At 51.4% G+C, this 24,924-nt stretch overlaps 9 protein-coding genes across 9 annotated transcripts; 5 read left to right on the top strand and 4 right to left on the bottom strand.

The window, feature by feature from the left end:
* Positions 1-311: 311 nt before the first annotated feature.
* KRP23_14044 (uncharacterized protein) lies at positions 312-1,646 on the top strand (the record flags this gene model as incomplete). Its single annotated transcript, XM_067884828.1, has 3 exons — positions 312-515; positions 594-794; positions 858-1,646. 3 exons carry the CDS (start codon positions 312-314, stop codon positions 1,644-1,646), a joined length of 1,194 nt encoding a protein of 397 aa, XP_067738203.1.
* Positions 1,647-1,755: 109 nt separating this feature from the next.
* KRP23_14043 (uncharacterized protein) lies at positions 1,756-3,402 on the bottom strand (the record flags this gene model as incomplete). The annotated part of the gene is made up of 1 exon (XM_067884827.1): positions 1,756-3,402. The coding sequence occupies one exon, from the start codon at positions 3,400-3,402 to the stop codon at positions 1,756-1,758; it is 1,647 nt and encodes a 548-aa protein (XP_067738202.1).
* A 624-nt stretch (positions 3,403-4,026) lies between these two features.
* KRP23_14042 (uncharacterized protein) lies at positions 4,027-5,403 on the bottom strand (the record flags this gene model as incomplete). The annotated part of the gene is made up of 1 exon (XM_067884826.1): positions 4,027-5,403. One exon carries the CDS (start codon positions 5,401-5,403, stop codon positions 4,027-4,029), a length of 1,377 nt encoding a protein of 458 aa, XP_067738201.1.
* Positions 5,404-6,310: 907 nt separating this feature from the next.
* On the top strand, positions 6,311-7,579 carry KRP23_14041 (uncharacterized protein; the record flags this gene model as incomplete). Its single annotated transcript, XM_067884825.1, has 1 exon — positions 6,311-7,579. One exon carries the CDS (start codon positions 6,311-6,313, stop codon positions 7,577-7,579), a length of 1,269 nt encoding a protein of 422 aa, XP_067738200.1.
* Positions 7,580-7,858: 279 nt separating this feature from the next.
* Positions 7,859-10,616, top strand: KRP23_14040 (uncharacterized protein; the record flags this gene model as incomplete). Its single annotated transcript, XM_067884823.1, has 2 exons — positions 7,859-8,884; positions 9,582-10,616. 2 exons carry the CDS (start codon positions 7,859-7,861, stop codon positions 10,614-10,616), a joined length of 2,061 nt encoding a protein of 686 aa, XP_067738199.1.
* Positions 10,617-10,727: 111 nt separating this feature from the next.
* On the top strand, positions 10,728-12,005 carry KRP23_14039 (uncharacterized protein; the record flags this gene model as incomplete). The annotated part of the gene is made up of 1 exon (XM_067884822.1): positions 10,728-12,005. One exon carries the CDS (start codon positions 10,728-10,730, stop codon positions 12,003-12,005), a length of 1,278 nt encoding a protein of 425 aa, XP_067738198.1.
* Positions 12,006-19,881: 7,876 nt separating this feature from the next.
* On the top strand, positions 19,882-20,244 carry KRP23_14038 (Secreted RxLR effector protein 3; the record flags this gene model as incomplete). The annotated part of the gene is made up of 1 exon (XM_067896001.1): positions 19,882-20,244. The coding sequence occupies one exon, from the start codon at positions 19,882-19,884 to the stop codon at positions 20,242-20,244; it is 363 nt and encodes a 120-aa protein (XP_067738197.1).
* Positions 20,245-20,954: 710 nt separating this feature from the next.
* On the bottom strand, positions 20,955-22,238 carry KRP23_14037 (3-hydroxy-D-aspartate aldolase; the record flags this gene model as incomplete). The annotated part of the gene is made up of 1 exon (XM_067884821.1): positions 20,955-22,238. One exon carries the CDS (start codon positions 22,236-22,238, stop codon positions 20,955-20,957), a length of 1,284 nt encoding a protein of 427 aa, XP_067738196.1.
* Positions 22,239-23,008: 770 nt separating this feature from the next.
* Positions 23,009-24,468, bottom strand: KRP23_14036 (Eukaryotic initiation factor 4A-III; the record flags this gene model as incomplete). The annotated part of the gene is made up of 3 exons (XM_067884820.1): positions 23,009-24,075; positions 24,207-24,335; positions 24,444-24,468. 3 exons carry the CDS (start codon positions 24,466-24,468, stop codon positions 23,009-23,011), a joined length of 1,221 nt encoding a protein of 406 aa, XP_067738195.1.
* Positions 24,469-24,924: the final 456 nt, after the last annotated feature.

Here is a 24,924-nt window from a genome sequence, read left to right as displayed (position 1 = left end):
GGTGCTGTATTTCCTACAGACGAAGCTCTTCAAGCAAGTTGATCACTCCACCCTGCCTGTTTCGCAATTGACACTCCAACGCACCACATAATCCTATCGGTTTACGAATCGAAGCTTTGCTCTGCATTCCCCCCACCTCGAGTCGAATTGCCATCAGGATAGTTTAAATGCATATACCCAGATACATGTAGAATCAACTTATAGCAGGGTCCAAAAAATTCCAACTCGATACAAACTCTGCCAAACTGATTCGTGATAAGTACGTGGTCGTACTTACAGGAATATAATAGCCCGCTCAATTAACGCTAGAAATGGATGCCCATGCCGGCGGCTTCTCCGAGGAGATCCTCTTCTCTCTCGCGCAGACTTTCTACCCGCTGCCCTGCAACTCCAAGCGGCCGTCGACCAGTGAAGAGAGCGGTTCCACGTCGGACGAAGCGGCTCAAAAGCCCAATGTCAACGCTAAAAAGCGCAAGAAACTCAAAGGCCGAACGCCCAGTCATGTAGCAAAGAGGGTCTGCAATTGGCAGTAGTGGAATTGTAGTGTTTTAGAGCTTCTAGCGCTGATTTAGTGTTGTTTTGTTGCTGCGTAGGAGGAAAAGAAGCTTTTACTGAAGGAGCTGGCGTTCCTGGAAGCCAAGGCGGCTCTGCTACGTCAAGAGGCAGGGATTCCGGACCCGAAGGAGGTGGCGGCTACAGAGCAACAGGTTGAGATGAACCGACAATTGAGAGAGACAATTGCACTCCAGCAGAACGCTGTGGCGGCTGTCCAGTCGGCGTCCAAAGAGTTTTCGGTGAGTTGGTGCACAATTTTGAGGTGTTTGTGGTTGTTAATGATGAGGACGTCGATGGTTCAGACACTGCGAGGGCACAACCCGCTGCAAAGCTACATCCATTTGGGTACAGATACGGATGCGCGGCGATCGGAGGTCTGTGCACTCAAGCACGAGCATTTGCAGCGGGCGAAGGAGTTTCTGAAGCAGAGGATGCAGCTGGTGACAAACCCGAACCGACCTTTTCATGAGGAGTCTGGGCACTTGACGGATGAGGGGCATTACATCGCAACGAAATTGGATGTGCACCGATTTGTGGGTGTGGAGAGTGTCAAACAAGTGTTTGAAGCGATGCAGTTCTACTTCCTGAATTTGGAGATCACGACGACGGAGTTGGGGGCAGATCTGACGGTGCGAGAAGACTCGAATGACCTGGAAGCTTGTATCCTCAAGAACCCCATGCTGCACCATCGCCTAGTGACAATGCTCTCGAACGGGCCGTTGGTCGAGAAAAACGCGATCAAGTTTTTCCAGTACTTTGGCGACGATGGAGAAGAGGATGGTCCTTATGGTATTATGGCCGCTGCTCCTGTTGACCAGGACGACTTGTACCCGTACAACTCGGCAGAGCGTCTTCGTAAGGATGTATCCGCAGCAATGAAGCTGTCATCGTTCACGCGGAAGAAACAAGGTTATGGAGAAACAGCGGAAGATGAAATTGTGGTGGTGTTGACGAGATGGTTCCGGATCAAGTTGCACCACTCGGAACTGACATTTCCGCCGCATGTGCTGCAGGAGGTTCAACGCAGCGCCACATTGTTCACAGATCACATGGTTCACAGCATGAATCAGTCATTGTATGGTGTTCCGTGAATGCAAGAACTCGTCAAAACTGCTTGCATGTTCGCGTCGTTAACTCGAATAACGTTATCTGCAATATTTCTACATCATATTTGATCCGTTCAAAAAGACAGCGACGGCCTTAACGGGACTCATAGATGACTCGGTGCATGCTCTGAACCATCGTGTCTGAAAAGCAGGCCAGTCCTTGGCGGACCTCCTGAAGCACATGAGGCGGTATATCCATCTCTGAGTGGTGGAGCTTGACCCTGAAAAAGCGAGTAAGTATCACAACTCGCTCAAACTCGTCGTCTTCGTCCCCCTCCTCAGGGTCTCGCGGGTACGGAAACCCACCGTCTCCATACAGAGGGTGTCGAGTACGAGTTTTCTTCTTCTGGTTGGGCGGCCTCTTGCAAAAATGCTCTGTGAACTTCATCGCTGCGTTAATGTCCATTCTGATGCGTTCTCCGGGGACGTAAGGGTACATATCGTCCACATCCACCGAGTCCGTCGCCACCAGCGCATACGGACCAAGTCCTTCGCCGTCGTCGTCAACGTCGGGCTCGACCAGCTGGAAAAACTTGACGATATTCTTCTCGACATTCACGCCGTGAGACATCGTGCTCACTAGTCGATGGTTTGAAAACGAGTGGCTAGCCGTGCTATCATCGTCTTCACGCACTGTGATGTCTCCCAGCATCTCCGAAATGCTGATCTCCATATTGCGGAAGAAAAACTGCAGCGCCTCAAAAACCTGTCGCACCGACCGCACACCACGGAACGGCGTGTTGTCCAGCTTCTCTGCACAAAAGTGGCCTTCCTCCGTCTCGAACTTGCTCTCTTGGCACCACGGCGTCGTGCGTGGGAGGAACTTGGACCTCTCGGTAATGAACTCATTAGCCTGTTGCAGCTTCATCTCCTTCATATTCACCAGCGCCGCTCGTCTTTGCTTGAGATCCGTCGTCAAGTGGATAAAAGTCTCAATCGGACTCTCTGAGCACTTCATCAGGTACTCGGCCGCCATGATCGAGTGTGCGTTTCTCAGCAGCATGTCCTGCTTCCTGGATTCGGCCCTCAGCCTGGCATTGTCCTGCACTCTCGCCAGCAGCCGCTCCTTCTCGATAAAGAACGAGTCCGGGATGCCGCTCGCGCGTCTTAGCTGCAGCACCCGCTGCTTGAGCTCCACCAGCTCCACCTCCAGCATGGCCTTCTTCTCTCTGCGTACGATGTAGGTAGGCTTCTTGTCTCTTTTTTTGCGTTTAGGCTGGTCGTCCCTTTGGTCCTGCACGGCAGCTCCAGACCCTGATCCTGTATTTCTCGTATTGGTATTTTTGCCATCGTCATGCGGTCCCAGTCTCTTCCTTCCTCGTCCTGCGTCCTGTGCGCGATCCTCCACTGCGCCAGGAGGCGTCTGCTCCTCCGACGTGCTGTCGTACTCGTCTCGAGGTCGCAGGACGTGGGGAACGCGTCCTGCGACCTCTCTGGCTGGTGGACGTCCTGGTCGGTTGCGCTGGATGAGTGATAGCAGGTTGTCCGCTGCTGCAGCCGCATCGTGGGTCGTCCTGGGCGAGATTTGGGTTCGCAGGACGCGGCGTTCGTCCTGAGGGAACGGAGGACGCGGAAAAGCCGGCGCTGCGGCGAATTGCGGCCGTCCTGAGGCGCCCAGAGGCCGCAAGGGCGGCGACGTGTCGGAACTCAAGTCGCGCGCATCTCTGCTGCTGTTGTACAGGGGCGAGGAGGAGAACGGGACCGCACCAGAGCGCGAAGGGCGCCGCTCGTAGAGGCCCATGGAGAGCGATTGCGATTGCGTTCTGTGGTGCAAGATTACGACTGAACTGAGCGTGAAAATTGTGCAAATTAAAATAGTCCGTTTTGTAACTTGGGATGCCCTGGAATACGTGAGCCTTGACCTTTTCCAAGTTTGTGATTTTTCTGCTATTTTAGCGTATTTTTTGGATGGGAATCTGGGCGGCCATGAACGTGCAAGCTGTGAGGTTACGCCTCGCTGGTTTGCCACTGACCACGAATACAGGGACATGTATGAGTATGAGTCACTTTGCTGAAATTTACCGAATGTGCATCATCAAATGTGGCGCGTCGATTACCCCAAATTGGAGGGGAAAACATACCCATAATCGGTGGACTCACCGGCTCTATTACTTGCTGAGGTGACCCCCGATCGCAAACCGAGTGTAGACGAAGAGCGCTCGTCTTCAGGTCGAGTACTACATGTGCGTAGTACATGTATTACAGTGCATACACGCATAGTTATCTGGGCGCAGCCTGGCAGCAAGCCTCGCACACAAAGCACTGTGCCCAGCTCTGTAGGAACGTGGCGTCGTTGCAGTGTTGACGGTACGTGTAGGCACAGCGCATCAGGGATTGTACAGTGTATCCACAATCCATAAGAATGCTAGTGGGTTTGCCTCAACGACAGCGTTCGCTGCATGGCCCGCACCAACTCTTCCCCCCAACGTCCGATCTCATGGCGAGTCTCCTCGAGGCAGGCGTAGGACACGTCGAGATTCGAGTGGTGTAGCTTGATCAGCGACCAGAGAGTGACTTTGACCACCAATTCATTATCACCGCTGGGTCGATGGATATTATGGTGCTCGTCCCTTGGAAGACGCGTGAGGAGAAGCGCTGCAGTGACGTCTTTCCGCATACGCTCCTGCGCTCTGTAAGGATAGAGCTCGTCCTCATCCACGAAGTCTGCCATAATAATGCCGTACTCGGTCGTCGCTGTGCCATTTGGGCCACCCGCAGTGGTCGCCTCGTGAAATTCGTTGAATTGCAGCGAGTTGGTCTCGAGAGGTGGCGCCTGCGGTGCCGATCCAGTCGAGGTTACTAGTCTGAGCTGCGTGACATTGTCGTCGCCATTATCATCGTCCTCTCGAATCGTGATATTGCCCAGAACATCTGACATGCTCATTTCAACGTTAGCAATCTGGAAAAGCGCCGCGTCAAACACCGCACGCACATTGGCAGCTCCACGGAAATGAGCGACTGCGAATCGCACAGCACAGTAATCCCCTCTCGATGTCTCAAACCGTTCCTCTTCGCAATATTGTCTCCCGGGCTCCAGTCCTCGACTACGACGGAGTAGAAAGTCATGCGTCGTCTGCAGTTTATCGTTTCTCATCGCCACTAGCTCTCGATGGCGCTGCACGCGGTCCAACCCCAGCTGTATACACGAGTTGATGGGACTAATATCATGTTGCTGCTGTACATACCCGGAAATCAAGCCCTGCACGTCCGCCAGCGTCGACTGTCTCGACTGCACTGCATCCCGCAGAATGGTGTTCATGACCGGGGCCTGCGTGTGCTTCTTGACGTGCAGAGCGTTCGACACGATCGCCTGCGCCTTGAGACTCTCCAGTTTGCTCTGCAGCTGTTCGATCTCTCGCAACAACTCCATCTTCTGCTCCTTGCGGAGTGTGTGAGTGGGTTTGCGTTCCTTGCGCTTCGGCTTCAAGTGCTTGGTCTCCGATCTGGTCTTCAATTGTGTTTTCTGTCGTTTGAAAGCTGTTTTAGCGTCATCAGCGCTGCTTTCGTCTCCGCTGGTGCTTGTGGCACTGTGCAGTTGCTTGGTATCGGTCGTAGAGGGCGTCACGGGGCCCTGCAGTACCGGATACACGATCGGAGACGGCATCCTTGCGTTCATGTCGGCCCAGGGCTCGGAATCCATCGCATTCGCGTCGAAGTTGCTGGTGGGGAGAGGCCGTCGACGCGGCAACGCTGTCGGTTGCGTCGGGTTGCTGCTGGTGCGCGAAGGGAAGCTGCGGCCCATTCCGGAGTCGTAGAAAGGTGAGTGCATCTTGCTTACTGCTGAGCAGGAATGTGGCGAGCGTCTCGCACTTAGTCGAGTGACGCGCTGATCGCTGCAGCGAAGTTGGGCTTGCGTTCACAATGCATGGAAGGGGCGGCGCGCCGAAAACATCGACCGAGGCAGGAAGAGCTCGCTGTCCGGGACAGTGTCCCGGGCTTATTAGGAAGACTATCTCAACGTCACGCGTACGTCTTGAGATCCGTGGGGCGGAATCGTATGAATGGATCTGTACAGCTTGCGATCGCAAACTTTGTTGTCGGGAGTGCCCGATGCTATCAAGGAGGCGAAATTTTAAGCGTGCAGTGCAAGCGGAACGCTGGCGCCGTTTACCACGATGACCGCGATTGCAAAGAATCGCCCCGTGTCTTCAAGCACGTTTCCTAGCCCCAAATTCCAGATCCCGCCAAGGACTTGGACCAAGGCATGTCGCCGCTAACACGAGCCGGGTCGCCATCTCTTGTCGCGTGCCTGTGATCGGCCCCGTCACCTCGACTTCCACTTGGCAAGCGGCACTTGCGGCATTCTTCTGGTCTCGCACCGCGGCCACCACTTCGCCTGTCGTCAGCCGCATCGTCATGGACTAGTCGCGTAATCGCCACCGCCAATCTGCCAGTATACGGGTGAGAGCGGCCATCCCTCCTATAGTCATATCTATCGCATATGCATTACTCATAAAAGGCATCAAACTATCTCTATCATCCATTATGTACATCCATTACGGGCACCACCTCAAACTAATCCCTTTTATTGTCATTTCAACAGAGGATGGACGCCGCAAAACGCTGTCCGTCGTCATCATTCAGCATTCCCCCACAAATTCAGGAAGAGCTCACGTCGATGCCGAGTCGCCAGTCGCGTACCCAAACTGATGGATCCATTTCAAGTGTCTCCTTTCGCCACCTCCCAACCCTCCAAGCCTCCACTGTTGCCGCAGGACGCGCTCATGGTCGTGGACAACCGCCAACTGCAGGTCTGGAGCGGCATCAACTGCTGGCCGCCACATCCCCAGGACCCGCAGCGTCACGGCGCTGCCGCCACGTTGGTGGGGCTCACTGCGAGCTCAGCGGAAACTCCGTCCACTTCCGCTTCGACGTCGCCCGTAACAGAGAAGAAGAAGAAGCGCGTGTTCAAGAAGCGCAAGGCGACGCACACGGTGCGCAAGGAACAGAAGGCGGCGCTGGCCAAGGAGATCGAGCAGCTACAGGCCCAACTAGACGAGATCAAGTTCCAGGCGCTGGTGCAGCAGGGACAAGCGTCCAGGAGTTACCACGACCGAGTCGTGGAGAACGCGGTGCTGCGGGAGTCCATCCAGGACCAGCACTTGGCGATGGCGCAGGTGCGCGCGCTGCTGTCGACCCACACGCAGCACCACATGAGCGGCGTGCGCCCCATGGAGACGAAAATCTGTCTGAGTGCAGATCGAGCGGAGAGAAGAGGAGTGCTGCACGCGCTGCGAGAGACGAAATTGCGAGACGCAAAGAGGTTTTTGCGGGCGCGCAGCAATGGAATCAACACCAACACTCCGTACTTCCAGGAGGAGAGATACGAAACCGCAGAGGGAGACTATTGCATTGTCCGATTCGAGGTATCGCCGTTGCGCGGAGTGAAAGGAGGCGTCCGAGCTGTGTATGACGCAGTTCTTCAAGCCGCGTTCAATGCCGAGATCATCATCTCCGAGACATCGGGGAACATCACTGTGCGTGAAGACGACGACCAAAACGACGACAGCGTCTCGCAGATGCGCCTGGTGTCCCAGACGACCCGAGGTGTGCTTTTGGAAAACAACCTCGTGCACTTTGCCGAGTATTCGTGCGGCGAGAGCGACAAAGGCTGCTACGCAGTCACAACGACGGACTTCGTCGACGAGGACGACCTCTATCCGTACAGACCGCTGGAGCGTGTAAGGCGCGACGCCACGGCTGCCATGCTGATAACTTCGTACGTGGAGTCGACAGCCAAGGGCGAGAGCGAATTGGTGGTGGCGGTCACGCGCTGGTCCTGCGCTCGCATTTGCCACACCGACCTCAACGTTTCTCGAGAGGCGATGCTGGATATTCAACAGAGCGCTATTCTCTCACAGGGCACCTTCCTAAACTGCGTACGGGAGACGTTAGGCCTCCCAGCAACCACCACGTAAGTCAATGTTGCTGTTGCAGTAGTGGTGTGCGAGGAATCATTTTCATGATTGCGCGTGCTCAATCGAAAATACGTAACCTTCGTAATCGTATCTTCCTAAAACAAACAATTAGCTCCAAGAGCACCTCAAAATATAATGTACCTGTAGTATATAATATTGGTAAAGTTAGTGAGTTGTATCCAACAAAGATGTGCACAGCAGGCATTCCAGCTTCAGCTCGCTCGTGCTCAAGTGGCGACCATCCGAGTCTCCAATTGCAAGGCTGCAATATTCCCCAGCATGGCTACATCTCTGAGCACTCCACAAGGCAGTACCAGCATCCTGGACCTTATGATCGCAGTGCAGTCCGACACACACATTGGTGACCCAATCTCCTCTCGGACTCGTTCCGGAGACGTCACCCGCTGTCCTGCAAAGTCTCAAGAGCAGTCGGATGCTATTAATAGTGACGCTCAGGAACAAAAGCAGAAGAAACAAGTATTCAAGAAACGGAAAGCGACGCACACACTGCGCAAGGAGGAGAAGGAGGCGCTGGAGGTGGAGGTCCAGGTTCTGAAAGCCAAACTCGACGCTTTAAAGCTTCAGGCACTGGTGCAACGAGATGATACAGATTCGACTCTTAACAGGAGAATCGCGCACAATACCGTTTTGAGAGAGGTGGTTCAAAAACAGCATGTGGTGCTGGCACACACGCAGGGAATGCTGGTGGGCTGTGCACAGCGCCACTCATACGAAGTGCGTCCGACAGAGATGTACATTCATCTAACGGCAGACCGATATGAGAGACACGAGACGCTGAAGGCACTACGAGAACATAAACTTTTCTACGCGAGGAGATTCATCCAGCAGCGCAGTCTGGGCATGCACCCCACGGCAGAATACCTTCATGAAGAGAGATACGAGACACCGGAGGGGGATTATTGCAACGTACGCTTTGACAGAGTACCACTGCGCGGTGTGAGAGGAGGTATTCGTGCAGTTCTTGACGCCTTGAAGCAGGCTGCGTTCAATGCCGAGATCATTATTTCGGAAACCTCTGGTAACCTAACGATTCGAGAAGACGATGACCTGGCCGAGAAGGACTGTTCCCAGTTGCGTTTGGTGACCCAGACAAATCGAGGCGTTCTACTGGAAAACAACCTCGTCCATTTTACAGACTTCTCTAGTGCTGGTGGAAGTGACAGCTACGCCATCACTACAACTGACTTTGTGGATGAAGATGAACTTTTGCCCTACCTTCCTGATCAGCGTGTTCGGCGCGATGCCACTACGGCGATTTTGGTGACATCACATGCGGACACACAAGTGAGAAGCGGGCCTGAAGATGGCTGTAGCGGACACACGTCATCCGAGGAAGACGGAGAATCTGTCATTGTGATCACACGTTGGGCATTTACAAGAATTTGTCGTACTGAGCTGAATGTGCCGCCCCAAGTGCTCCGCGAGATGCGCGATTTATCTGGCCGAGTCTCCGAAACGATGTTAAATTGTGTCCGCGAAACGTTAGGGTTGCCTAGATAATCGTAGATTCGATCATATCTATAGCCAGCAGTAAGGCGGATAAAGTATTATTCGGATTGACATGTGAATAAGTTGTTCCCAGCAAATACGTGCATCTCGGCAGCCCCAATCCACGCCCTACAACTTGTAAGTTACAAGAACAGCAAGCTGCGTAAGTGTGTTCTCGTGATTACGCCGCGTGCTTTCGTGCTTTGACGCTCCGGAGGTTTAACGAATGACGCCATTCTCCCTTCTGCAGTTTCCGACGTCAGTCTAAGGGGAAAGTCTCACCCGCTCGGTGCTATCGTCCCTCAATGGCCACACCGCTATATTCCTCAACACCAAGTGCTGCCGTTGCTAGTCTACTTGGCCAAGGTTGGGCTCTCTCAAAGTATCAGGTAGCTCGGAGCCAGACGACTCACTACCACCATTGACGTATTCCTGCGACTTTCAAGCACTTCTTACCGCCGTAACACAAAAGGAGCTGAATGTCGACTACCAGTCGGACGACGTTGATGGACCTGCACACACGAAGAAGCGCGTGTACAAGAAGCGCAAGTCCACCCACACGGTCCGAAAAGAAGAGCGCCTGGCTCTTGAAGAAGAATTGGAGACTCTGAAGACCAAGCTCGATGCTCTCAAGCTTCGAGCTCTGATACATAGTGGCGACGAGGCTGCCTCTCTGCACAAGCAAATGGCGCAAAATTCCGGCCTCCAAGAATCCATCCAGGAGCATCATCTCGTAGTGGCAAATGCACAGGCGATGCTGGTGAGCAGCACGCAACCTCACTCAAACAATGTGCGCCCGACGGAAACGTATATTCACCTCACATTGAATCCAGTGGAGCGGAGAGCGGCACTTGGTGCGCTTCGAGAGTTGAAACTTGAGTGCGCGAAGCAGTTCATCCAGCAGCGGAGTGCCGGTCTCCACCCCACCGCGGACTACTTCATTGAGGAACGATACGAGACACCAGAGGGAGATTTCTGCAACGTGCGCTTTGACCGAACAGCTCTACGTAGAGTCACAGGGGGAGTGCATGCCGTGTTCGAAGCTCTGAAGCGCGCTGTCTTCAACGCAGAAATTGTTCTTTCCGAGGCGTCCGGCAATATAACAATTCGCGAAGACGACGACATGGACGAGATGGACAACTTCTCCCAAATGAAGCTCGTGACCGAGACGACGCAGGGAATACTTGTCGAAAACAACCTTGTGCACTTCTCCGACTACATTCAAGAGGACGGCGAGCAGAGCTACGCTCTCGCCACAGCCGACTTCGTAAACGAAGACGACCTCTTTCCCTATCGTTCGCACGAGCGCATCCGACGCGACGCAACGTCCGTCATATTGGTCACCTCCCACCTCGACACTTCATCTAACGAACTTGTCGTCGTCATGACTCGCTGGACGTTCACTCGCATCTGCGGCTCGAATCTTGACATCCCGACACAAATTCTTCGAGAAATGCGCGATCGATCGGGTCACGTCTCGGAAACGATCCTCAACTGCGTCCGAGAAACTCTAAACCTCCCCAAATAAACAAAATTCCCCTCAACATGCGCACTTCAGCTTTCGTCTCTCGTCTCTCATTGGTCGAAATTGCTTCCAATCCCGTGCATCCAGTATTTTTGGGTCGTCATCAGTCTCAATATGGCGTCCATTGGTGCGCACTACATGGAATCTGCGCGCTCCGCAACAGCGCGCAGATTCCCGAGCCGCTTCCAACACCAAGACAGTGCCGAGGACGACTCTGAAGCTTACGGTGCGGACCGCCACGCTGCCGCGGCCCTCAGAGGCTTCGCGGTTCGCGCAAAAGACGACAAAGACGAAGACGTCACATCGGAGCCCTGCGCGGGCGCAACCCCTGCGAAAAAGAAGCGGATTTATAAGAAACGGAAGGCTACGCACACGATCCGCAAGGAGGAGAAGCAGGCGCTGGAGTCGGAGATCCAAAAGCTGCAAAAACAACTCGAAATGCTCAAATTTAAGACGTTGGTGGAAAATGGGAACGAACCCCACTCCGACAAGAAACAACTGGCCAAAGGTGCCATTTTGAGAGAAACTGTACAAGAGCAGCATTTGGTGCTGGCGAGAGCTCAGGCTATGCTGGCGGGCCACTCCCAGCAGAGTTTGTATAGGCTGCACCCGACTGAGACGACGATCCGACTTGGACCGGATAGGGACGAGAGGATGCGGACGCTCAACGCCCTGAGAGGCCCCAAATTACAGGAAGCCAGAAGGTTCTTGCTAGAGAGAACGAAGGGTCTGAGTCCCACGGCACCGTACTTTCAGGAGGAACGGTACGATACGATGGACGGAGATTACTGCATCGCGAGGTTCGATGTGACCCCGTTTCGAGGGGCGAAGGGGGGCGTGCAGGAGGTCTTTACGGCGCTGCAACAAGCAATCTTCAATGCTGAGATCATTATTTCAGAGTCTTCAGGGAATATTACGATTCGTGAGGATGACGAAATCGGCGACGAGTATTTATCTCAGATGCGCTTTGTGTCTCAAACGCCCCACGGCGTCCAGCTAGAGACGAACCTCGTCATGTTCTCGGACAGCGCACACTTTCAGGAAAAAGATACGTGTCTAGCCGAAAATGGGCGCTACGCGATCATGGCGTCCGACTTTGTGGACGAAGACACGCGGTTTCCGTACAGACCACTCGAGCGTATTAGACGCGATTCTACGACGCTCACGATGGTGACATCGTATCGAGAAAATAAAGCTGCAAGTGACGTCAAGAGCGAGGGTGAAGGAGAACTTGTAGTGGTTGTCACCCGGTGGGCGCTGAACATTGTAAGACGTCCTGCTGTGACCATTTCGAGTCGTGCATGGGACGAACTGCGAAATTCTCATATTCGGTGGGGCGACTTGATGTTTAACTGCGTGCGGCAGGCGCTTGGGCTACCTGTGGTGCAATAAATGTTGTGCAAATGTAATGATCAATTTCTGATCGCATTGTGGGATTCGAAGAGCAAGAGTATGCGCTTCGTTGAGACTTTCATGGTGGCGGTGCTGACTATTCTAACATCTTCGAAATAATTTTATGAAACTCGCACTGTTACTTGATAGTGCAGGACAAGCGTGTTTTCGGAATTCCAAATTAGTGATTGAGGCATTTTATACCGTGTATGGCGGCATTCTCTGGCTTGGCTTCGACATCTTGAACACCAGATGTCTTGATCGTGAAAACATGCGTGGGGACTCTCGCCGAAGGATGCACATTGAGCTTCTTCGGCTTTGGGTCGACTGCCATTTATCCAGCCTCGACGTACTTGTCATTCTTGAATTTTCAGCGGATCAGTGAATACTACCAGGTGCTCCTTGTCGTGATGGCTCACTGGCGCTCAACGATTCCGTGACTGGCTTCTGAGCTGCATCATTGCTACCTTAAACAGCCAAGCTGGAACGAGTTATTTGGAAGCGCGTATCCGCATGCCCGGGGAAGCGCTCAATTAGACAGGAATATCTCGCATCGCTAGTATTTTGTTCACAATATTTTATTTCGCACCATGGGACCCAACAAATATCTTGGCCTACTACCAGTTGTAGTATGAATTCTTCAAAGACGTGGCTCCCGACTGGATAACAAGAACCTGGGATATACAGTTGAACGTACCGATTTGATCGAAGCCTGGCCAATATGTGCACAAGATGCAAGAGGTTGAACGCTACCAACTCATCTCGACATTCTTCGTGGCAAGCATGATTCAGGGGGGCAGGAGAAACGACCATTCCTGTTTTAGTATCATACCGCGAAGACGATAAAACGAGGTGGGCAATGACGTGCAGAAGCCTTCCTTGTCAACCAAGCTATAGCGAAAACACGCACTATGGGTCGCAGTAAAATGAGCTCGTTGATCGGGTCTCTGCAACAGAAAACCTTACGAGACCGATCGTTTTAACAATCGTGAATGGGTCAAAATTCCAACACTCCCTAAAGACGCTCGCTACGTTGACGCAGAGTGGTGAGAGAGCTAGGTGTACCATTTTACTACGTCCTTGTGGCTGGCACCAACTGTTGTACGCTGGAAACCATGAGTAGACCCGGTATCTTAATAGAGGGGCGGAGAGGAGGGATTACTACCTTAGGTTGTGGAAATCTCAACAAGACGTGCCAGTTTTCGTGGGGGTGATGGCGCGACGTTACGTGGGGGTATTCATAAACTCGTGAGCTCCACTTACGTTTGAGCTTTCAGCACGAGACGAGACGGCACTATGCGTGAATTTGGTGGCTTCGGGAGCTCTGGAAGGCGACTTACAGCTTCACGCACAATAAATTGGGGTCCCAAGTATTTTGTGAAGTTGCGAGCGAGCTAGACACTTCCACCCGTCTCAATTGGTGTGACAAGATGCAGCGGAGCGAGGGGATCTTGGCAGGCTATGTGACGGTCGCAATGGGGCAAGGATTGACTTCGCTGGCGGCAGAAATGATGTTCGTGCGATCACCGGGGCAGACAGAGTTTTGAGCACTTCGACGCCGCCAAAGAAGATGGCACCCAACGCATTGCTGCGTCAGGATAACGAGGTACAGACGAAGTAATCTGCCCAAGTATCATGCTTTGGGGTGCGCTAGAAGCGGAGTTATCGCGAAAGTTTTTTGTGGCAACTAAGACTACATAGTAGTGACCATATTCGACCAAGACGTGACCAAGACGAATTTGAGGCTTCCTGGGCTCTTGGAGTGGTCACGTAGCCCTCGGGATGTTCAGTGCATGCGAACGTGACAAAGGGAAGAGCAGGATCGAGGCGGACGCACTTGCACCAGCAAGCACAAGTTGGCGCTACTTCAGGCTGACAAGAGCGAGGACGTGGCCGTGAACACTCGCTTCTGATGGTCGACGCAAGTGGAAAGAGGCCGGGCGCCAAGAAGTCGAACAGCAGGGGCAAGCCAGGCAGTCCAAGGAAAAGAGGGATGCGTCGTGCCAGTTTTCCAGCAGTATGCTCCAAGACGAGAGACGTGAGGCGCTCGTTTTGGCAGCGCTGGTGTTTCTCTGACTACGTGAGAAGCACCATGGTTTCTAGAATTCTACTGATGGCAATGCCACTGAATCCGCCTGAAGTGTGGTAAGCTAGTCCATAGCCAACTGCGATCTTCGCCACATATCCAACAACTGTAACTATGACGACTGGGGTCAGGATATTTTGTGCCTGTAGCACCTTCCGCATGAGCTCGTAGATGTAAAGAATTGTCCATTGAGAGATACTTGCTGATAAACGTGTAACCTCTGCATCTTGGCCCAGCCATTTCAACAAGTCTTCTGCGTGCCAACTTGTGGCAAAGACTAGCAAGAGGTTTACACTCAGGACCATGACTCCGATCTGAAAGTAAACGCTGATCTTGTCCAGGCCCTTGGCCCCATAGGCCTGTAAACAGAGCGTATCGAGTGCAGATGAGAGTCGCCGCGCAACAGCAGCCGATGTGAGGGTCAGCAACTGCATTTCACAACAACAAAACATACCCACACAATATTGGTAGGCTTCAGCTTGATGATTCCTAGACGACTGAGGACGAAACATTATCGAGAAGGTCGGAGCGTTGACGTATTGGACTGCGTCGTGTGCCGGCGAGGATGAGCGAGATGAACCCCGGACGAAACTCGAAGAATGTCGTTATCATCTGCAATCAGGGAGAGAACCCAACAGGTCAGAACCCTACTGCACCAGCGCAATGCGTCGTAAAACAGTATAGCAGGAGTATTATAAACGCACCACGGGTCCGACGAGGTTAAGCATGATCTTGGTTTCACCAATCGTTTGAAACTTGAGTTGCCCCGGTTGTTTATTTTCCGAGGTGAGTGAAGTGATATTCGTAAAAGATTCGTCGGAATCACTCGGATTGCCTTCCTCGAGCTGATGGGTCATCGCTTGATACTTGATAGATAAGTGAATTGAGTACGGCGACAACACGGCATTATCCGTTTTGGTTGATTGGAACAGGAGCTAATATGTAACCACTAGAGTGACAATAAGCTCGCAAACCTGTAACCCCACGTATGCGATGGAAGTATCATGCACCATTGAAGTACGACAGCACGCACACGACTTTTAATTGAAATTGTAGTCTGAACTAACGCGCTCAATTGCTTTCGAACCTTTTCTTTCTTGGTCTTGACCAAAGGAGTACGCTGAGTTATTACTGAAAGGACGTTTTTTAATTTCTAGACTCTCAATTAGATTAGGATCGAGGATACCATTCAACAGCAGGTCAGACCTTCTGACATGTTTTCTTTTATCACTACAAACGGGTAGATCAGGACTTTTGATCGAGGGCCAGGTTGTCGTTCCACAGATCACGATCCAACTTATTCCCTAATATGATCGAAAGGTCATGTCACTCTCCAAACTCGCTGCATATGCATATCGCCCAAGGGTGTTAAACCCTAAAGAAAATGGCAGCGACCACGAAGTTTGTGCAGTGCTGACGCCAGATGAGAGTTTTGGAATGTCGAATACAGAAAGCGCTTCAAGTAAAACGACCATCGAAAAAGGGAAACTGGCTGCAGCTTTGGGTTTGAAACTACCCACTCCAAGTGTGGTATCGGTTTCACAAATGTTGAGCCGTATTCATTTTCGCTGCACCAGTCGGTTGGCTTTCGCCACATGTTTCTAGCAACTGTGGTTGACTTTGGGATGAGTTTGGGTTTACGACAGCAAGACGAGGACGGGCATCTCATTATTCATTTGTCCAATTGTATTTCAAGAATCTCTCCGCATGGTATCCTGCTCGTGCGCTCCGAGAGACTAGAAGGCAAGAGCCCTACAGCTTTGCGTACTTGTTAGCACCATGAAACTGAAAGGCGTATGCAAGTACGATTCCAACCAGAGAGTGGACTATGAGGCACTGACGTGGCATCGGCTACCAAGGTACCAAGCTGGATGGGAGATCAAACGAATGGCGAGTTGCCAATGTTCTGTGCTTGAAAAATTGACGAGACTATACAAATCCTTTCGTTTTGCAACGGAAATGGGTCTGAGCGACGATCTGGTCCCCCTCCCGAGACCGTCGAGAAAAAGAAAGATCCAGCCCATTCAGCACCAATATTTTCCTGAGGTACACGTCCAAATTTCGAGTGGTCGCTGCGTTTCCTTGCCCAGCATACTACGATGGTTGTCATCTGGGGGCATCGAAGAATATTCCATCAAGTGCTTGGTTCTGACGACTTAAAGCTGAACAAAGGTTTTAGTGAATGACCACTGGTGTTGTTGCTATAAGCTAAGAAGGTAGGTACTACGGCCTAGGAGCTGTATTGCTACTGGCATTGGAAATGCCAATAGCATCGACTTGTTCGTACATTTGTTTTCAGGTGTGCAGAGACAAAAAGTGGTCCACTCGCATTGGTGGGCCACAGACAACCAGTTTATACTGGGTTCCTGAATAAATTGGTGATTTCAAAAGGCCAGCTCGGTTGCTGAGCGGTTACGAACGTTAGCCTTTCGCCCAAAAAGCACTGCTCGAGGCGCGAGCGCCGTTTGTTTTGTCCGGGTTTCATCATTGCCTAATTTGACGATAAGAAACGAGGACGAGCAGCCCCTGAAGCTAGGAGAAAAAGACACGGTATACACATTGCTGTTCTCACTCACAAATATCCGTCCAACAGTCGACTGACGCAGTGGAATTGTTTGTATCGCACTATTGTTTAGCCTGCGTCCTTGAGAAATATGTGCAACCAGCTCTCTATTTATGTTAAAGGCAGCCGTACTGGATCCTTCGGAAGCATTACGTCACCCGCAGCAGCAGCAAGAAAGATCGCACACCCCAATGAGCCTGAGGCCACAGCTACCGAGGAAGTCAAGATTCTGCTCAAACTCGTCGGACCAGTGGTGTGTAGTAGAAATCTGGTGGTATATTCGCTGCAAGCTCTGTAACGTGCACTTGTAGATGATGACGACGCTGCTGGAATTTTTTCCTGGGTTCATGTGCATCGTCTTAGCGGGAAACATCGACTCGCCATACGCACAACACTACGTGGACGCTGCAACGTTCTCGATAATGGTACAATCGCATCAACCATAGACGAACGTAACTCCAAAAACTGACATCTGCGTGCAGTTGATAAACCTCTCTTCGTTCTCGGTGGGACTAGGCCTTGCGTCTGCGCTGGACACGCTGTGTTCACAAGCTTATGGAGCTCAGCGCTTCGAGAAGATTGGTGTGTACTTCCAGACTGGAGTCATCGTTCTTAGTTCCATTCTCCTCCCAATATTCGCGCTTAACTGGTTCACTGAGGATATATTGAAGCTGTTTGGTCAGGACGCAGAGGTTGCGAGTTTGGCGGGGACCTACTCTCGTTGGCTGCTCCCCGGAATTCCATTCCTCTACCTCTATGAACTCGCACGTAAGGTGTTGCAAGCACAGAATGTGATGACCCCACTGGTGATAATCGCAGCGATCGGAAACACTGTCAGCATTGCAGCAGGCTATTGCCTAGCTTATCACACTTCAATCGGCTTCAATGGAATCGCTATTGGCTGTAGCCTCGGCAACATGATGCTCCCAATACTGCTAGTGCCGTACTTCATGTGGCGACCGGATCACTTGCGACAATGGTGGATCCAACCCTGGAATCTCAAGGCTGCTACCGGCTACATCGGCATCTTCTTGGAATATGGTGTTCCTGGAATGCTGATGTTGGTCTTAGAAATGTGGGCCTTTGAGCTGCTCACGATCCTCTCCGGACTACTACCGCACCACGTGATGGCGGTTGCGGCTCACTCCGTACTGGTGAATGTAAATTTGTTGGTTTATACAGCGTTCGATGGACTCTCAGTCGCTGCAAACATTCGAATAGGCAATTGTCTAGGTGCTGGCATGCCAAAGGCAGCAAAACTTGCGTGCACAGTAGTGCTCGTATTGACGCTGATCCTTACGGTGTCATTCACGGGGTTCCTCTATGGATTTAGCGGCAGTATTCCTCTTCTGTTCCTCGATGAAGGCGATGGATCAGACCTTGCATCTAAGGTAGTGGCTATCGTGTCACCTCTCACGATAGTGGATGGGCTAAATGCTGCCCTCCAAGGCGTGCTTCGAGGTGCGGGGAAGCAAAAAGCTGCTGCCAGTAGCAATGCAATGGCGTACTACCTTTTTGGTGTCCCTCTAGGCGCATTGCTGGCATTCCAGTTTGATCTCGGTGTTGAAGGACTTTGGCTAGGCTTTGGATTTGGTAGCGCTGTAAACTTAGCCATGATGGCTGTGCTCATGATTTTTTTCTGGACTTGGAAGCAACTTGCAGACGACGCAGCCAAACTCACTGACTTGTAGTATGCTGAAATTGAGTGCCAGCATCGTGTCATTCGCCTAATACCGCGCGAATTGAGGGAAATAGGCACTCCACCTGGTTTCTGATGCTTCTTGCATAGTTCGAAGTTATCGCAATCGCGCTCGTTACATGCGTTACGAGGCTAAAACGATGCTTTGCCGTGCTACTTGTACATCGCGCTCCTGATTTGGTTTACGGCACTACATGGATTGACCTTAGTTCTGAGTCCTTTTCGCTGGCCCCGGAGTAAACAATTATTTTCCCGACCGTGTTCGAGCCCGCGTGATCCTAGATCTCGGAGGAATTAATCCCGAGTAAGCTTTTTGAATTAGCTGCTGCGAAGAGGTTAGTTGATTTTTATAACAGCACATGACAAACACGGTGGAGGTCAATAGTTTATTTTTCTGTAAGGAGCACACGCAAACCTCCCATGCATTCACTCACTCGTACATCGATCGAGACTTCGTCCAAATTAAAGCTCTATCGTCCGCGTGACCCCAAGTCCATGTAGATCTTGAAGCCGCTCCTGCATACTTAGTACTTCGAAGTAATAAGCGCGAAAGATAAAAAAACACAATCAAAACCACTACGTGAGATCGAGTCCGCGTGAGGAAACGGTATTCCGCATACGTTTTTGCAAATTTTTCTGCGCACTCAAAACGTGACCGTCTGTTTGTAATTCGTACCATGCACAACAACCGCTACCATAACGAGGTATTGATAAGCAAGAGTGGTCTTCAAGATTTTCAAGGTTAATCAATGGATAACTGTCCGACTCCACGAACGAGACAGCTAGAGTTTCGATAGCACTGACAAACGGTTTTACAAACAGCAGCGAGTGCGGTCGCGAAATTTAAGGCCATTGATGCGGACTTCAGAAGACATGTGCACTTTCCGGTCAATAGGTAATCACGAAGAGTTATTAAGCTGTCACCTAGTCCAGTTCGCTTTCAGGATTCAAACATTGGGCATCGTCGATGCCATATCACGAAAGTAACACAGCGAGTGCTACATCGTTCATTGCTCGTGCCTTTTTTTTTAGTAACGTCTTCTACTCGCGTGGTATCGTACACATGACAACAATGGATCAGCATGATTATCCTCGATGTCGTTACGTCAGTAGCTCCGCTCGATTCACAACATCAACAGGCAGAGAGTTCTCGTTTTATACATGCACAACACCTCCTTACATGTGCAGCTGTTGCAACCAGCACCAGGTGGCTGGTTACCACGTTCTGCACGAAGGAAAGTTGGTCCATGAGAGGGTTTACGGTACAGAGGATCGGTGGAGTAAAGTGTAACCATTGAGCATCACGTCCTGACCGACCGACAAAAACGTCGCAGCTCGAAAGTAGCTGCAGTTCAGCGCTGCAGCATACAGCCACACATTGACTCGACAACACATCAGGGATCTCCTTCTGCATTCTTTTTGCCGTCCAGCAATAGGCTCACTAACTCTTCAGTTCAACTCTTCAGTTCGTGTTTTTGCCTTCAAGCCCGCAAGTCTCTAATCGCAGCCACCTAAACCATGCCTTCAAATGCGCCGCTCCTGTGTCCTGCTGGTTGCTGTGGTCGCCCTGATTACTACTGAAGTAGGCGCTGAGAAACATTTCTTGCGAACTCACAAGACGTTGAACTTTGACGACAGTCAAGAAGAAGAACGTGGGCTTAACTGGATGGATGAACTCAAGCTACCCCAAATGTTTAAGAGATTGAAAAGTGAACGTTCGTACCAAGACTCCATTTTCGCGTCGTGGAAATATGGAATGAGATCGGTAGACGAAGCGGTTGCCTTCATGAAGAGGGAAAGCCTGAATGAAAAGGCTATCGCGCATTTCAAGAAGTTGTACACAGACTATCTCATTTTAATGAGATTGAAAGTCAATGCACACCGCGGGTAACTTTTAATCTAACGCTTACTTGGTTAATGAGAAACCATCACTGTATCACTGCTTACTACGATCTTAAAGTCGCATTCGTTTTTTTTACCTTCCTCGTTTGCAAAAGCATATATATATATATATTAATTTCTGTTGTAATAACAAAAAAAATATAAATTCATTAGCACAGTAATATAAACTGTCAAGCAGGGCGACAACGAAAGCCAGAGTTCATTACCTTAATGGTTAATATATTTGCGAAGGAACTTGACGCGAAGGAAAAGTGATTGAAGAGAATTACAAGGCGATGATCCCAGTCTTGACTACTACGAGTATGCGTTTGGCGACGTCACAGCTTGAATCGCAAGAAATGATTGGTAAAAACCGCATCTCTTCCCAGCCGACTGTAAACAATTGCAAACGAAAACCAAGCGTTCTTCAAAAACATCCAAGACAAGGGATGGACGCCACCATCAATGGCCAAGCGGCTGAGTACGGTGTCTAAAACGGCGTTGGCGATTCGTCACAAAGGTTTGGAAGTTCTGGAGGAAGCGTTAAAGTGACTTCGTTGGTTTTTCACAGTGAAAACGAATACGTTTGAGCCTTTGTCAGAGTTGAAACTCGAAGCTAATGCTATGGAGCTTGGTATTAGTGTATGACAACACGCAACACGAAGCATGTCCATTTTATCAATATGATACCGTCGTGCTACACGTAGCAATATGCCCCATTTAGTTACCAGGACCACGGGCCTCGATCTCCCAGACGTGCTCGACGCAATTGCCACGGAAGGCCACAAGGTGGTCGTACATGTTCGTTGTAGGGTCGCAGTGACCCGGGACAAGCAGCAACTTGCTCCCGAGAGCAGGAAGCTGCACATTCTTGGTATCAACGCTGCTTTGCTGCGGCTTGAGGATGCCATGCTCATCGCCGCCCCCATGATATTCCAGTTTTGTCGCCAGTTTCTCACCATTCACCAGCGAGTGCACAAGCGGCGATCCAGAATCCAGCGACACCGCCTTCGTGCCAGCATCTACCACTGCACGAGGCATTGTCGCCGTGACATTCTTGCTCATCACCGTTGTCAGCACAAACAAACTCTGCTCCCAGTCTTTCACAAATTCGCCATCCTCTCCAAAATTCCGTGCATAGTCCGCATCGTTGAATAAATAGGACCCTGGCTGCACTTCCGTGAAAACGTCACTTGCAGCTTCCAGCAAGTACGTTCCCGTGCCTCCTCCCGTGACTACGTCACAATTCAATCCTTTCTCCCGCAGTGCATCACGCACACTTTTTGCTTTGTGCACAACGCCGGAAATCACTTTTTTCTTCTCGTCGAAACTGCGAATATGCTGCGCCGCGCCATGATACGCTTGAATGCCGACCATCTCCAGCTGTGGAGCAAATGATTCAATTTCCGTAGCTAATTTTACGGCGTCTTCAATTGTATCGACGCCACATCGGTCCTGACCCACGTTCACCTCCACCAAAGCTCGAAACTTGACATCTTGCTCTACTGCGACTTTTGCGGCTTGCTGCACCGTCTCGACGCTGTCGAAAATCAACGTCACTTTTGCGCCGCCTTTGGCCAAAACGGCCATGCGCTTGTACCGTGCTGCCCCATAAACTTGATTGCTCAATAGGAGATCTCGGATCCCGCCGGCGAACATGGCTTCGGCCTCTCCCACTTTTTGGCAGCAGAGTCCCTTGGCTTGAGACAATTGCAGCTGCAGCTGTCCTACAGCAGATGACTTGTGAGCCTTTGCATGGGGACGAATGGCGACACTGGAAGACGCTTCGAGGGACGCCGGCAGACGCTTGAGGTTGAGTTCCAAGGCGTCCAGATCCACGAGCAGGCAGGGCGTCTCCAGCGACGACACGAGGTCCCCGACGCGTCCAGGTGCACGACGAGCGACACGAGACAGCGAACAACTTGAGAGACGGCAGATCGAGAGAGCGCCAATGGCCGTAGCGGCGGTTGCAACCGCTAGAGGAAGCGACGAGGAGCGCCACATATTCACTTATCTGGCAAAACGTAGGATAGATTGAAGGAGGACAGGTGATTGGCAGATATTAGGCTAAAAACCATTGAGGCTTGTATCTGGGCATCGGTGAAATCTTGTAGAGTGTTGTTGAACCCGTTGAGCGTTCTGGCACCAACTGTATTCCTATTTTCGAGCAGGAACTAGCTGGATTCGACCACTTTGAGCGAAATAGAGATGCGACTCAAGTGTCGTCTAGGTCGAGCGCCGACTTGTCGACAGCAGTCTTTGCGACCTGGTAGGTATGCATACTTCATCGCTCCTTCGTCGTCCTCTCATAGGTTTTCCCAATAGCCAAACGAACACGGAAGCCTAGTCTCCACGATGGCTGACTCCGTGGCTGTGACGGTTAAATACAGATATATTGCCGTGTTGGCCAGCGGATGCATGCGTATCTCAACTATGTACGCCGGCTCGGCCACTCTAATCTCCTTGTCGAACACGGTGTCCGTCTTCGTGCTGGGCACGCCGCCTGCATGACGGACAGTGTCCATCTACATGACACTTAACGAGTCAGGCACCACAATTAGATCTGCCCTACTAGCAGCATCCACTGGCTTTACTAACAAGTCTAGGCACTGTGTACGTACAATCCCGTCAGCGTCGTAGGTCTTACTTGAGCAGCGCAACGAAATTCAAACCAACCACCCTCAGCATTCGCACCTCCGTCATCAACAGTAAAGCGGGTGTATTCAAAAGCTTAAAATCCAACGTGAGCGACACGAGCGAGGTTCATACTCCACCTAAATGAGGTCTGCCACGTTCATGGGCATCTCGTCGATCTGGGTGCTATAGTACTGCTCGATGTCACGGAGAATGCGGATGTCATCGTCCTTGACAAAGTTGATCGCAACACCCTTGCGTCCGAAACGACCGGAACGACCGATACGGTGGATGTACAGCTCGCGGTTGTTTGGAAGATCGTAGCAGATAACCAGCGACACCTGCTGCACGTCCAGGCCGCGACCCCAGACGTCTGTGGTGATGAGCACACGTGATCCGCCTGAGCGGAACTCCTGCATGATCGCGTCGCGCTCCTTCTGCGGCATATCGCCGTGCATAGCCGACACCGTGAAGTTGGCCTCGCGCATCTTGGATGTGAGCCAGTCCACTTTCCGCTTCGTGTTGCAGAAAATCACGGCCTGCGTGATCGTCAGCGTGTCGTACAGGTCACACAGCGTGTCGAACTTCCACTCTTCCTTCTCCACCGCCACGAAAAACTGTTTGATGCCCTCCAGTGTCAGTTCATCACGCTTCACGAGCACCTTCACAGGTTCGTTCATGAACTTGCGCGTCAAGTCCAGAACCTCCTGAGGCATAGTAGCCGACACCAGCAGCACCTGCGTTGACGGCGGCAGGTAGCGATAGATGTCATAGATCTGTTCCTTGAATCCCTTGTTGAGCATCTCATCGGCCTCGTCGATCACCAGCATCTTGATGTTACGGGTACGCAAATTGCGGCGACGGATCATGTCGAATATCCGGCCGGGGGTTCCGGACACCACCTGCACGCCAAAATCTAGACGACGGATGTCTTCGCCCACGCTCTTGCCACCGATGCAGGCATGACACTGCACGTTCATGAAGTCTCCCAGAGCCAACACGACCTTCTGCGTCTGCTCAGCCAACTCACGAGTGGGAGATATCACCAGAGCCTGTGTCTCATTGCTAGAAGTGTCCAGAGACTGGAGGACAGAGATGGAAAACACCGCCGTCTTGCCCGTTCCCGACTGGGACTGGGCGATCAGGTCGCGCCCCTGGATCGCAGGCTTGATGGCGCGTTGCTGGATGGCCGAGGGCTTCTCAAAGCCTGTTTAAACATGAAGGGTAAAACGTCAATAACCACCGATAAAATGATATATCTCCTTCAGTAGCCTCTCCCAGCCGCTACAGAGCGATTCAGAGCCTGAAACTACTCCTAGAGATAGGTAATCAACCTACCATACGAGTAGATGCCACGCAGAAGGTCTTCCTTGAGTCCCATGGCCTCGAAAGTGGGGAACACCGTGATGTCCTTGGACGTGGTGAACTCTACCGAGTCTCCGTCATCTTCGTCCACGAGACGCGTACCTGCGGAGATGAATAGGGTGTGGATCAACAGCACAGAGGGTTAGCTACATGCTCGTGGTGGTTCCAGGGAGGGTCGATGAGCAGGCCCAGAGATACAGGGCTACGTACGTCGCTTCGTATCCTCGCGGGGCATTATTGCTGGTAGTAGCTAAAATTGTGTGACGCCCAATCACTCCGAAAGGTCATTATCACGAGGGTATTTAGTGGCACCAATAGCATAGTACGATGCGACTTCTTTATCACTGTAGTATTCAGTAGTGTATTTTACTATTATTCCTTAACAAATACTACAGTAGTAGATGTATAGTACTGTTGTACCATAACTTTTCAAGCAACGACAACGGATTGCAGCCTCAAAAGCTGCGCTGTGATGCACTTGTCTGACTGTGTCGATTTGTAGCTTTAACTAATTGACTCACTTGGTGATAAAGGTTAAGAATGACTAAAAAGCGATGGAAGCAAGTGATGCTGTGCTAACAACTCACTGCAGTAATTCAGACGGAAATCGTACATGTATTACAATCCCTGCTGATGTTTGGTTATCCAAAGGGAAAGAGAGCAGCACTAGCTAATCGATGGAGTTAGGTAT

The sequence above is a fragment of the Phytophthora ramorum genome (assembly GCF_020800215.1).
Source record: "Phytophthora ramorum isolate Pr-102 chromosome Unknown Phyram_PR-102_s0019, whole genome shotgun sequence".
Classification (NCBI taxonomy): Eukaryota; Oomycota; class Peronosporomycetes; order Peronosporales; family Peronosporaceae; genus Phytophthora; species Phytophthora ramorum.
This window is presented reverse-complemented; position numbering and strand designations above follow the sequence as displayed.